The sequence below is a fragment of the Mustelus asterias genome, chromosome 2 (genome assembly GCF_964213995.1).
Source record: "Mustelus asterias chromosome 2, sMusAst1.hap1.1, whole genome shotgun sequence".
Lineage (NCBI taxonomy): Eukaryota > Metazoa > Chordata > Chondrichthyes > Carcharhiniformes > Triakidae > Mustelus > Mustelus asterias.
In genome coordinates, this window is record NC_135802.1 from 56,680,361 (window position 1) to 56,692,999 (window position 12,639).

The window sequence follows — 12,639 nt, forward strand, 5'->3', positions numbered from 1 at the left end:
TGGGACTTCAATGTTGTGGCCATCTCGGAGACATGGATAGAGCAGGGACAGGAATGGTTGTTGCAGGTTTCGGGGTTTAGATGTTTCAGTAAGAGCAGGGAAGGTGGTAAAAGAGGTGGAGGTGTGGCATTGTTAGTCAAGGACAGTATTACGGTGGCAGAAAGGACGTTTGATGAGGACTCATCTACTGAGGTAGTATGGACTGAGGTTAGAAACAGGAAAGGAGAGGTCATCCTGTTGGGAGTTTTCTAAAGGCCTCCGCAAAGCTCCAGAGATGTTGAGGAAAGGATTGCAAAGATGATTCTGGTTAGAAGCGAAAATAACAGGGTAGTTGTTATGGGGGACTTTAACTTTACAAATATTGACTGGAAAAGCTATAGTTTGAGTACTTTAAAGGGGTCAGTTTTTGTCCAATGTGTGCAGGAGGGTTTCCTGACAAGGTACGTAGATAGGCCAACAAGAGGCGAAGCCACATTGGATTTGGTACTGAGTAATGAACCAGACCAGGTGTTAGATTTGGAGGTAGGTGAGCACTTTAGTGATAGTGACCACAATTCAGTTACGTTTACTTTAGCGATGGAAAGGGATAGGTATATACCAAAGGGCAAGAGTTATAGCTGGGGGAAAGGAAGTTATGATGCGATTCGGTGAGATTTAGGATGCAAAGGTTGGGGAAGGAAACTGCAGGGGATGGGCACAATTGAAATGTGGAGCTTGTTCAAGGAACAGCTACTGCGTGTCCTTGATAAGTATGTACCTGTCAGACAGGGAGGAAGTGGTCGAGCGAGGGAACCGTGGTTTACTAAAGAAGTTGAATCTCTTGTGAAGAGGAAGAAGGAGACTTATGTCAAGATGAGACATGAAGGCTCAATTAGGGTGCTTGAGAGTTACAAGTTAGCCAGGAAGGACCTAAAGAGAGAGTTAAGAAGAGCCAGGAGGGGACATGAGAAGTCTTTGGCAGGTAGGATCAAGTAAAACCCTAAAGCTTTCTATAGGTATGTCAGGAATAAAAGAATGACTAGGGTAAGATTAAGGCCAGTCAAGGACAGTAGTGGGAAGTTGTGCGTGGAGTCTGAAGAGATAGGAGAGGCGCTAAATGAATATTTTTCATCAGTATTCACGCAGGAAAAAGACAATGTTGTTGAGGAGAATACTGAGATACAGGCTATTGGACTAGACGGGATTGAGGTTAATAAGGAGGAGGTGTTAGCAATTCTGGAAAGTGTGAAAATAGATAAGTCCCCTGGGCCGGATGGGATTTATCCTAGTATTCTCTGGGAGGCTAGGGAAGAGATTGCAGAGCATTTGGCTTTGATCTTTAGGTCATCATTGTCTACAGGAATAGTGCCAGAAGACTGGAGGATAGCAAATGTTGTCCCCTTGTTCAAGAAGGGGAGTAGAGACAACCCTGATAATTATAGACCAGTGAGCCTTACTTCTGTTGTGGGCAAAGTTTTGGAAAGGACTATCAGAGATTGGATTTATAATCATCTAGAAAGGAATAATTTGATTAGGGATAGTCAACACGGTTTTGTGAAGGGTAAGTCGTGCCTTACAAATCTTATTGAGTTCTTTGAGAAGGTGACCAAAGAGGTGGATGAGGGTAAAGCAGTTGATGTGGTGTATATGGATTTCAGTAAAGCGTTTGATAAGGTTCCCCACAGTAAGCTATTGCAGAAAATACGGACGCATGGGATTGAGAGTGATTTAGCGGTTTGGATCAGGAATTGGCTAGCTGTAAGAAGACAGAGGGTGGTGGTTGATGGGAAATGTTCATCCTGGAGTTCAGTTACTCGTGGTGTACCGCAAAGATCTGTTTTGGGGCCACTGCTGTTTATCATTCTTATAAATGACCTGGATGAGGGTGTAGAAGGATGGGTTAGTAACTTGGGGATGACACTAAAGTCGGTGGAGTTGTGGACAGTGCGGAAGGTTGTTGCAGGTTACAGAGGGACATAGATAAGCTGCAGTGCTGGGCTGAGAGGTGGCAAATGGAGTTCAATGCAGAAAAGTGTGAGGTGATTCACTTTGGAAGGAGTAACAGATACACAGAGTACTGGGCTAATGGTAAGATACTTGGTAGTGTGGATGAACAGAGAGATCTCGGTGTCCATGTGCATAGATCCCTGAAAGTTGGCACCCAGGTTGATAGGATTGTTAAGAAGGCGTACGGTGTGTTAGCTTTTATTGGTAGAGGGATTAAGTTTCGCAGCCAGGAAGTCATGTTGCAGCTGTACAAAATTCTGGTGCAGCCGCACTTGGAGTATTGCATACAGTTCTGGTCGCCGCATTATAAGAAGGATGTGGAAGCATTGGAAAGGGTGCAGAGGAGATTTACTAGGATGTTGCCTGGTATGGTGGGAAGGTCTTATGAGGAAAGGCTGAGGGACTTGAGGTTGTTTTTGTTGGAGAGAAGAAGGTTAAGAGGTGACTTAATAGAGGCATACAAGATGATCAGAGGATTAGATAGGGTGGATAGTGAGAGCCTTTTTCCTCGGATGGTGATAGCTAGCATGAGGGGACATAGCTTTAAATTGAGGGGTGATAGATATAGGACAGATGTCAGAGGTAGGTTCTTCACTCAGAGAGTAGTATGGGCCTGGAATGCCCTGCCTGCAGCAGTAGTGGACTCGCCAACATTAAGGGCATTTAAATGGTCATTGGATAAACATATGGATGATATTGGAATAGTGTAGGTTAGATGGGTTTTAGCTTGGTTTCACTGGTCGGCGCAACATCGAGGGCTGAAGGGCCTGTACTGTGCTGTAATGTTCCATGTTCTATGTTCATTGCTTTTTGCAAACTCATGAATGAGCTGAAGGCCATCACTTTCAGTCCAGTCTATCTCCAATTACCCTGGAAGGGTAAGGTGTCTCAAACATTTGAAAAATAGGAGAAGCCAGCTGGTGCACTCTGCTACTATGTAATAGAATCCCTACAGTGCAGAGGGAGGCCATTTGGCCCATCAAATGAGCACCAACTCTCCAAAAGAGCATCTTACCTAGCCCCACACCCTATCCCCGTAACTGCATGCACTTACCATAGATAATCCACCTAACCTATACATCTTTTGACACTAAGGGGCAATTTAGCATGGCAAATTCTTCTAGCCTGCACATCTTTGGACTGTGGCAGGAAATCAGCACACCAGGAAGAAACCCATGCAGTCAAGGGGAGAACGTGCAAACTCCACACAGATAGTCACCCAAGGCTGGAATCAAACCTGGGTTCCTGGCTCTATGAGGCAGCAGTGCTAACCACTGTGCCACCATGTCACCCAATTCTCCACTAACAGGATGCTGCCATCAAGCCAAAATGACATTTTGCCAATTACACAAATGAGTAATGTGGTACATGAAGTTCAGTGCTGGTGTGATGCCAGGTGGGGGACGTCACAATGACTACCATATCATAGAATCATAGAATCCCTACAGTACAGAAGGAGGCCATTTGGCCCATCGAGTCTGTACTGACCACAATCCCACCCATGCCCTATTCCCATAACCTGCTAATCCCCTGATATTAGGGTCAATTTAGCATGGCCAATCAACCTAACCCGCACATGTGGGCGGCACGGTAGCACAGTGGTTAGCGCTGCTTCACAGCTCCAGGGACCTGGGTTCAATTCCCGGCTTGGGTCACTGTCTGTGTGGAGTTTGCACATTCTCCTCGTGTCTGCGTGGGTTTCCTCCGGGTGCTCCGGTTTCCTCCCACAGTCCAAAGATGTGCGGGTTAGGTTGATTGGCCATGCTAAAATTGCCTTTAGTGTCCTGGGATGTGTGGATTAGTGGGTAAAATATGTAGGGATATGGGGGTAGGGCCTGGGTGGGATTGTGGTCGGTGCAGACTCGATGGGCCGAATGGCCTCTTTCTGTACTGTAGGGTTTCTATTTCTATGATCTTTGGACTTTGGATATCATATCAAACACCATGTGCCTTAGGCTAGTCTCAACAGGCAAAGTACTGACGCTATGCAATCAGCCTGTGCTTGCAAAACACAAAACATTGTGTCCAACACTAGATGTGATTCTGCAATTGGACAAGACTTGTCAAAAATTCCAAGAATTACACTGAAAATCAATTTTAAATTATCAGTTAGGCTTGCAGTGTAGCTCACTTATGCATGCTGCAGTCATAAATATTCACACACTGGGTCCTGTCCTTTGCAAACAGAAGGAGCATGCCCATGTATCATTTATTTTTCAACTAAACAAAAGCTTGGGGACAGCCATTCCCTCGTTCATTCCACTTGACCAATCAGAGTCTACCTGTCTGGTTTGAATTTGAAGAATAGCTTGGCAGTTAACTGTTCTCTGTTGCATTCTCTATTGCAATGCCACAATCAAGCAGAGTCTACTTGCCAACACTCTTTGCCAATTAACACTCTTTTCTCATGCAGCATAAATTGTTCTTCCTTTTTCTCTTAGTAATCCTGCGATCTTTCCTGATGAGTGCAAGGTGAGAAGCTTAGACAGCATGTCACTTCTTTCTATATGATCTATAATAACTGAATATTTTACCTCTTGTTTTCTGTGGTCCAGCACATCGTAAGTCTTTGATTTTGTGCTGTTGATAATTGTTTGATAACGCACATATAATTTGTCAAATCCCTCCATTTTAACATTCTGGAGATCTGACAGGTTTTCCATAGTGTCTATCATGTATGAAATCTTCTCCAGACGCTTGCAAAAAGTGTCAAACTTGCCAAATATGTAGTTTTCACTAAAAAAAAGTAAAATTTTGATTACAATATTATTTATTGTAAATAATAAAACATTGAAATTAAAACATACACAGAGAAACCTTCCTTTGCAGGACAAAACACTTGTGGTGGCGAACTTTGAATAAACTCCTTCAGCCTCGAAGGCTCCGGTATTAACATACAGTTGAAGAGGGAGCATTGAGGTGAAGGAGGGGTATAGGTTTGCAGTGAGGAAAGCTGGTAGAGCAGGCTTCCCTCAAGTCCTGTCAAATAGCCCGCTTACCATTTTAAACTTGATTTCCTAGGTGCAGCCAGCCAGATTGAGAGGCTGACTTGCTGTGGGGTGGATAGGCCTTCAGCATCAGACTGCAGCAGGAGAATGGAGAGGAGGGAGGGAAAGATTGATGAGAGGAGGGGGCATCAAAGAACAAAGAACAAAGAATAAAGAACAATACAGCACAGGAACAGGCCCTTCGGCCCTCCAAGCCCGCGCGGCTCCCTGGTCCAAACTAGACCATTCTTTTGTATCCCTCCATTCCCACTCCATTCATGTGGCTATCTGGATAAGTCTTAAACGTTCCCAGTGTGCCCACCTCCACCGCCTTGCCTGGCAGCGCATTGCAGACCCCCACCACCCTTTGTGTAAAATATGTCCTTCTGATATCCGTGTTAAACCTCCCCCCCCCCCCCCCCCCCCCCCGTCACCTTGAACCTATGACCCCTCGTGAACGTCACCACCAACCTGGGAAAAAGCTTCCCACCATTCACCCTATCTATGCCTTTCATAATTTTATATACCTCTATTAGGTCTCCCCTCATCCTCCGTCTTTCCAGTGAGAACAACCCCAGTTTACCCAATCTCTCCTCATAACTAAGCCTCTCCATACCAGGCAACATCCTGGGAAACCTCCTCTGTACTCTCTCCAAAGCCTCCACGTCCTTCTGGTAGTGTGGCGACCAGAACTGGATGCAGTATTCCAAATGCGGCCGAACCAACGTTCTATACATCTGCAACATCAGACCCCAACTTATATACTCTATGCCCCATCCTATAAAGGCAAGCATGCCATGTGCCTTATTCACTACCTTCTCCACCTGTGACGTCACCTTCAAGGATCTGTGGACTTGCACACCCAGGTCCCTCTGCGTATCTACACCTTTATGGTTCTGCCATTTATTGTATAGCTCCCCCCTACATTAGCTCTACCAAAATGCATCACTTCGCATTTATCACTAGGGTACAAGCAAAGGAGGAGAGGTGATATTTTTAATAAGAACTTCTGAAAGGCATGTGATACGATATCTCATCAGAGACTTTGACATAAAGTTGAAGCTTATGGAATTGAAGATAATTGGTTGGGAGATTGACTGAGTGGCAGGATTCAGTGAACAACACAAAAATAAAATGGCAGCACATTAAAGGTGGCCAGCAGGCCCTGACTGGCTGACCGCTGGCATCTAAAGCTGTCTGTGGCTCAGCTCGATGCTCTCAGAATATGAGATGGTGGTAGCACAGTGGTATTGTCACTGGACTAATAATTCAGATGCCCAGGGTAATGCGCTGGGGACCCGGGTTCGAATCCCACCATGGTGTAAGTTTTTCGGGCAACTCAGGCCTTTTTTTTATGAGCTGGGAAAAGGACTTGAACCCTAAAGAACTGTGAAAGTGGCCACACTTGGCTGCAGGACTTGACCAAAAATGTCCCAGGGAGCCCAGCCAGCCTGTGTGTGTGTGTGTGTGTGTGTGAAAGGGCCCAGTCCAAAAATTGCAAGCAGCCAGAAACCAGACAGACTGCTGATTAGGTTATCAGCAGCACAAAAAGGACCTGACGACCTCACCAGACTAGGCCGGCAGCAAGACAATACACCTGGTCTGGACTCAATACAGGTGATAATGGCCTTGTCCCAGAGCGAGGAGAAGCCCATTTCCCTAATGAGAAAACAATTAAACGATCTCCGATGGAACAATAAAGGACAGCAAGAGACCTATCACCTGGGATGGGACCATCTGGTCTCTATGGACTGTAAGATCGCAGCTGCAGATAACACTAGCAAGCCTTTGTCTGTGCAACTGCCGGTTGGAAGGGGGGCGGAGTAGGCAGGAAAAGAATTCAAGTTTTACAATATAAAAGGATGGTCAGGCCGGCCATTTCCTGCTTTTCTCTTCGGACCAGCATGACAGCACTCTCCACTCTCCTCCTGTTCCTGCCTCTCGGTCGTCTCCAGCACGCAGCCTGAAGCCCACTGAACAATTTAAACTAGGATTGTGAGTACGCTCCGGTAATTCATGAAGTTCCCGAGATCATCATAGTGGATGAGGCTTTGGGGAAAGGGGGGGGGCTTTTGCATGTACCTTTCATAGTTTAAGATGTGGTAAACTTGTATAAAGTAAGAATTCCGTTGTGTCCGTTTTAGTATTCCTTCCATAGCTATAGTCTTATAGAGCATAAGGCATGGTGTGTTGTTTTCCTGGTGTTTGGTGACCTTTGACCTTGATGTTTTAATAAATATATATATATATATCTTTGACTTCCGTTGGAGTCCGTTTTGATCTTTTCAATTTCTCACCAATGATCTCTGACTAAGTCACAATATAAATATTCCTTACCATAATTCCGGAGTCTAGAACTGAGGGTACCCTGGGCGCTTCGAAACCGCCCACTCAGGAAAGGCTGCCAGGTAGTGGATAGGCAGCAGTTTCCTTTTCTCTCTCTTGGGAGCGCTACTCTAGTGAAGTAGACGCAAGGTGGCCATTGTTCCATCGGCTAGAGAGAGAATCACTCGGGCATTGGTGGGGTTTGGGTGACGGAGAACCAAACCTAAAATAAGCCCAGTGGAGTTAAAAAGAGGGATCCCGCTACAATGGCAGATGGTGATATTTGAATTCAATAAAAATTAAAGGTCTAATGATGACCATGAAACCATTGTCGATTGTTGTAAACAAAAACATCTGGTTCATTAATGTCCTTTAGGGAAGGAGATTTGCCATCCTTACCTGGTCTGGCCTACATGTGACTCCAGATCTACAGCAATGTGGTTGATTCTCAATTGCCCTTGGGCAACTAAGAATGAGCAATAAATGCTGGTCAGCCAGCGATGCCCATGAAAGAATATTTTAAAAATCATGTGGGGTATGCCAGGAGTGTCATTAACGTAAATATGCTGATTCCATATTATGGAGCAGCAATTCTGTTGCTGTACAGAACACTGAAATATTCTGCCTAATACAGGGTTCAGAAGCAGAAACATTCAAACTGGCTTATTCATGGCAATCAATGTCACATGTTAAGTTTAGAGACATTTTGCAATACTCCTAAAAATGTAATCATGTTCTCACACAGGTGCAAAAGGAAGGATCAAACACATAAATGACAAAATGTTCTGCAATTACTGGCACAGATGTTTCTCCAGGGCAAATGTTTCCATCTGAAGTGAGTGGGAAAATGATATTCCTCCCTGCTGACATTAACAATGAGTGGAAATTAGATGACTGTACTGGTAGCCGCAGTAAAGCCTTCTCCGGGTAAAGACATTAAGCACATTGAGTAGTACAATGCCCAGACATTCTGCTTTCTCCATTTTCTCATTAACATATTTTTCCTCAGACTTTTTCTCCTTACTTCTTTTCCCAAGATACACAACTCCAGTTTTGCGCTCAGGGTGGCAAGTTGAAAATCTCACCCCAGGGACTCACACAAAGACAGACTCTCACTTGTGGCAGAAGTCCTCCCATACCACACCCACCAGTGACTATGTTCACAAGTGAGCTTAGATTTTGGAGCCTCGACATTCTGGGTGTCCTGGGGCGGAAAAAGGTAACCGAATGTTACAGTGGAACAGCAGCAGCTCTGAGGAAAATCCAAGCCTTAATTTGGGCAAGTAAGAAAGGTCAGTTATGTTAGATCCTCACTCCTGCCTTTTTCTATGAACATACGAATTAGGAGTAGGAGTAGGCCACTCGGCCCATCAAACCTGCTCAGCCATTCAACAAGATCATGGCTGATCCGATTTTAACTTCAACTCCACATGCCTGGCTACCCCCAATAGCCTTTCAACCACTTGCTTATCAAGTATCCATCTACCTCTGACTTAAAAATATTAATACATTATGCCTGCCTCGCTTTTTGAGGAAGAAAGTTTTGAAGGCTCACGAACCTTTGAGAGAAAAAAAATCTTCTAATCTCTGTCTTAAATGGACAATTTTAAATAGTGACCCCAAGTTACAGCCCCCACAACAATTCCCAGGCCAGCCCTGACCTTCCCCGCCCCGAAACACTCCGGTGTCCAGTTCCCCGCACCCAGCAGTTCCGATTCCCCCACCCTCCCTCACTCCGGCAGACCCCCCCCCACCCCGCTGACCACCCCCCCACCCCCCAGGGGTCAGACCCCCCCCACAGGAGGCAGGCCTCCTCTGGCAGACCACCCCCCCCAGCCCACCCTGATTGCTGGCCTCCCTCCATCCCAGACCGATCCCCATGCAGAGTGGCAGCAGGACCCCCCACCCCCACTGATTGCTCCTAGGCCCTGACCACAATAGGCCCTGCTGCCTTGGCACAGTCCAATGCCCGGTGGGCAGTGCCAAGGTGTCCCCTGGGCATGGGTACTTTGTCCCTTGGGCAATTCCAGGGCGCACAGGCTGACACTGCCAGGGTGCCCATGCCCAGGGGGCACCACTCGCTCACCATCCGACCCCCGGGGGGCCCCAATTGCACCCCCTTCATTCCAGCAGGGTATCCCGCTAGTTCGCCGAACGTGGGGAGTTACTCTAAATCTCGCCGGAATGAAGTACTCCTAGCGGGGTGGAAGATTCAATCGGGACTGGCAAGTTCCCGATAATGACACTGAAAACATATTTAAACTACATTAAAAAAAGATTCAAATGTCTTCCTGCCGGTTTCCAACATGGTTTGGACTCCAACTGTTCTCTGGCTCTGGGAGATGCGCATGCATTCCCGGCGCATGCACAAATCCCGGAACAAGGCCAACCATATGCATCTCCCATCCCGACCCACCAGCAAAGTTGCAGGTCACGATGGGAGAATCGCCCCCAGTGTTCCCAATGGTGGGGGAGTCCAGAACTAGGACTCATAGTTTTAGGATAAGGGATAAGCTTTTTAGAACTGAGGTGAGGAGAAATTTCTTCACTCAGAGGGTGGTGAATGTGTGGAATTTACTACCACAAAATGTAGTTGAGGCCAAAACGTTGTCTGATTTCAAGTAGAAATTAGATATAGCTCTTGGGGCTAAAGGGATCAAGGGATATGGGGGAAAGAAGGGAATAGGATATTGAATTCGATGATCAGCCATGATCAAGATGAATGGTGGAGCAGGTTCAAAGGGCCAAATGGCCTACTCCTGCTTCTAGTTTCTATGTTTCAAGCTCTATGTCACCCAACAGCCAACTATATTTAGATCATATAGATTTATTTTACTTTTTCTTAAACTAGCCTTTAGCACCCAACATTAAAGTACAAGTTAGAAATGTTGCCTGCAATAGATCCGCTTGGTAGAATTTCTGATGGGTAGAACACTGTTCTCTGCAGCAACGAGCAAGAGATGGTTGTGCTGCCTGCCCGGTTCAGAGTTTGCAACATCTGCTCAGGGCCGGAGAGGAACTTGAATTAGAGGGGTAGGATCCAATTGTCATGGACCATGTAGGGACCAACAAAATAGGTAGATAAGCAGAAAGGTTCTGCATAATCAGTAGGAGGACCTTGGCACCAAATTAAGAAGCAGAACTTCAAAGGTAATAATCTCTGGAATATTTCCTGAACCAGATGCAAATTAACATAGGGCAAATAAGATTAGAGAGATGAATGTGTGTCTTAAAAACTGGTATGGGTGGAGTGGGTTCTGGTTCATGGGGCACTGACACCGGTACTGGGGAGAGTGAAAGCTGTACCAGTGACCCTCCCTCCGTGGGGTCAGACCCCCCCGGGAGGCAGGCCCCCCCCCCCCCCCCCCCCGGCAGACCAACCCCTGCACCTGAACCGTGTTGGGATCAGTGTTCTTGTGAACTGCAGAACTAGCGAAGCAGAGATGCTTTTAATCTAAACAGTGGGGTTAAGGGAGCAAATTTGAAAAGATGTGGTAAATCAAAACGTAGGTAAAAGGCAAGAGAGGAAGTTCTTAATGATACGAATTAATAAACAGAAGGGACAGAGAGTACAAATCTTAAAGTAAATCAACAGACAAGGCGGCAGGTTACCAAAATAGTAAAAGGACTAAGCTTAAGTTTTGATTTGATTTGATTTGATTTATTATTGTCACATGTATTAACATACAGTGAAAAGTATTGTTTCTTGCGCGCTATACAGACAAAGCATACCGTTCATAGAGAAGGAAACAAGAGGGTGCAGAATGTAGTGTTACAGTCATAGCTACGGTGTAGAGAAAGATCAACTTAATGCAAGGTAGGTCCATTCAAAAGTCTGACAGCAGCAGAGAAGAAGCTATTCTTGAGTTGGTTGGTACATGACCTCAGACTTTTGTATCTTTTTCCCGACGGAACAAGGTGGAAGAGAGAATGTCCGGGGTGCGTGGGGTCCTTAATTATGCTGGCTGCTTTGCCGAGGCAGCGGGAAGTGTAGACAGAGTCAGTGGATGGGAGGTTGGTTTTTGTGATGGATTGGGCTACATTCACAATCTGTATTTCTGTATTTGAATGCACATAGAAACAGATGAACTGATAGTACAAGTAGAAATAAATAGGTACAATCTACTAGTCATTACAGAGACATGACTACAGGATGACATAGATTAGGATCTGAATATTGAAGGGTATGTGACATATAGGAAGAACAGGATGCTGGGAAAAGTTGGAGGAGTGGTTCTGTTAATTAAAGATGATATTAGCACAATAGAGAGGAATGACCTAAGTTCAAGAAACTAGGATATAAAAGTGGTGTGGGTAGATATGAGAATGATAAAGGCAAGAAGTCACTTGTGGGGGTGGTATACAGCCACCTACATGTATATGCACATACAAATATATAAATTAGGAGCAGGAGTAGGCCACTCGGCCCTTCAATAAGATCATGGCTGATAGGATTGTAACCTCAACCCCACATTCCTGCCCACCCCGATAGCCTTTCCCCCTAGTTAATCAAGAATCTATTTAGATCTACCTTAAAATATTCAAAGACTCTGCTTCCACTGCCTTTTGAAGAAGAGAATTTCAAAGGCTCACAGCCCTCTGAGAGAAAACATTTCTCCTCATCTATCTTAAACAAGCAACACCTTATTTTTAATCAGCGACCCCTAATTCTACATTCTCCCACAAGAGATAACATCCTCTCCACATCCACCCTGTCAAGACCCCTCAGGATTTTAAAGATTTCAACCAAGTTGCCTCTTTCTTTCCTAAACTCCAGTAGATACAAGCCTAACCTGCAATCTTTCCTCATAAGATAACACGTCCTTTCTTAGATACAGACTGGAAAAATCAGATAGGCTAAGGTAGTCTGGAAGAGGCATTTATTGTTTTGGGGATAGTTTCTTAGAACAGCATATTCTGGCACCAACCAGAAAGCATGCTACACTAGATCTGTATTGACCAACAAGACAGGATTAATTAATGACCTAATAGTGAAGATGTAGGAGTTCCTCAGGGTAGTGTCCTGGGCCCAATCATCTTCAGTTGTTTTATCAATGTCTTTCCCATCATTATAAGGTCAGAAGTGGGGATGTTTGTACAATGTTTAACACCATTCGTGACTCCTCAGATACTGAAACAGTCCATATGCAGCAAGACCTGGACAATATTCAGGCTTAGGCTGATAACTGGCAAGTAACAATTACGCCACACAAGTGCCAGGAAATTACCATCTCCAACAAGAGAGAATTTGTCTAACCATTTCCCTTGGCATTCAACAGCACTACCATCACATAATCCCCCAATATCACCATCCTGAGAGCTATCATTGACCAGAAACAGA

The 12,639-nt window shown here is 45.3% G+C and overlaps 1 protein-coding gene across 1 annotated transcript in view; it reads right to left on the bottom strand.

The window, feature by feature from the left end:
- The window catches only part of dnah5l (dynein, axonemal, heavy chain 5 like), a 327,807-nt gene that overhangs the window by 265,722 nt on the left and 49,446 nt on the right, over window positions 1-12,639 (bottom strand). The window contains exon 13 of the mRNA XM_078200347.1: window positions 4,521-4,722. Coding sequence (XP_078056473.1) covers window positions 4,521-4,722 — 202 coding nt within the window. The remainder of the gene's footprint in view (window positions 1-4,520; window positions 4,723-12,639) is intronic.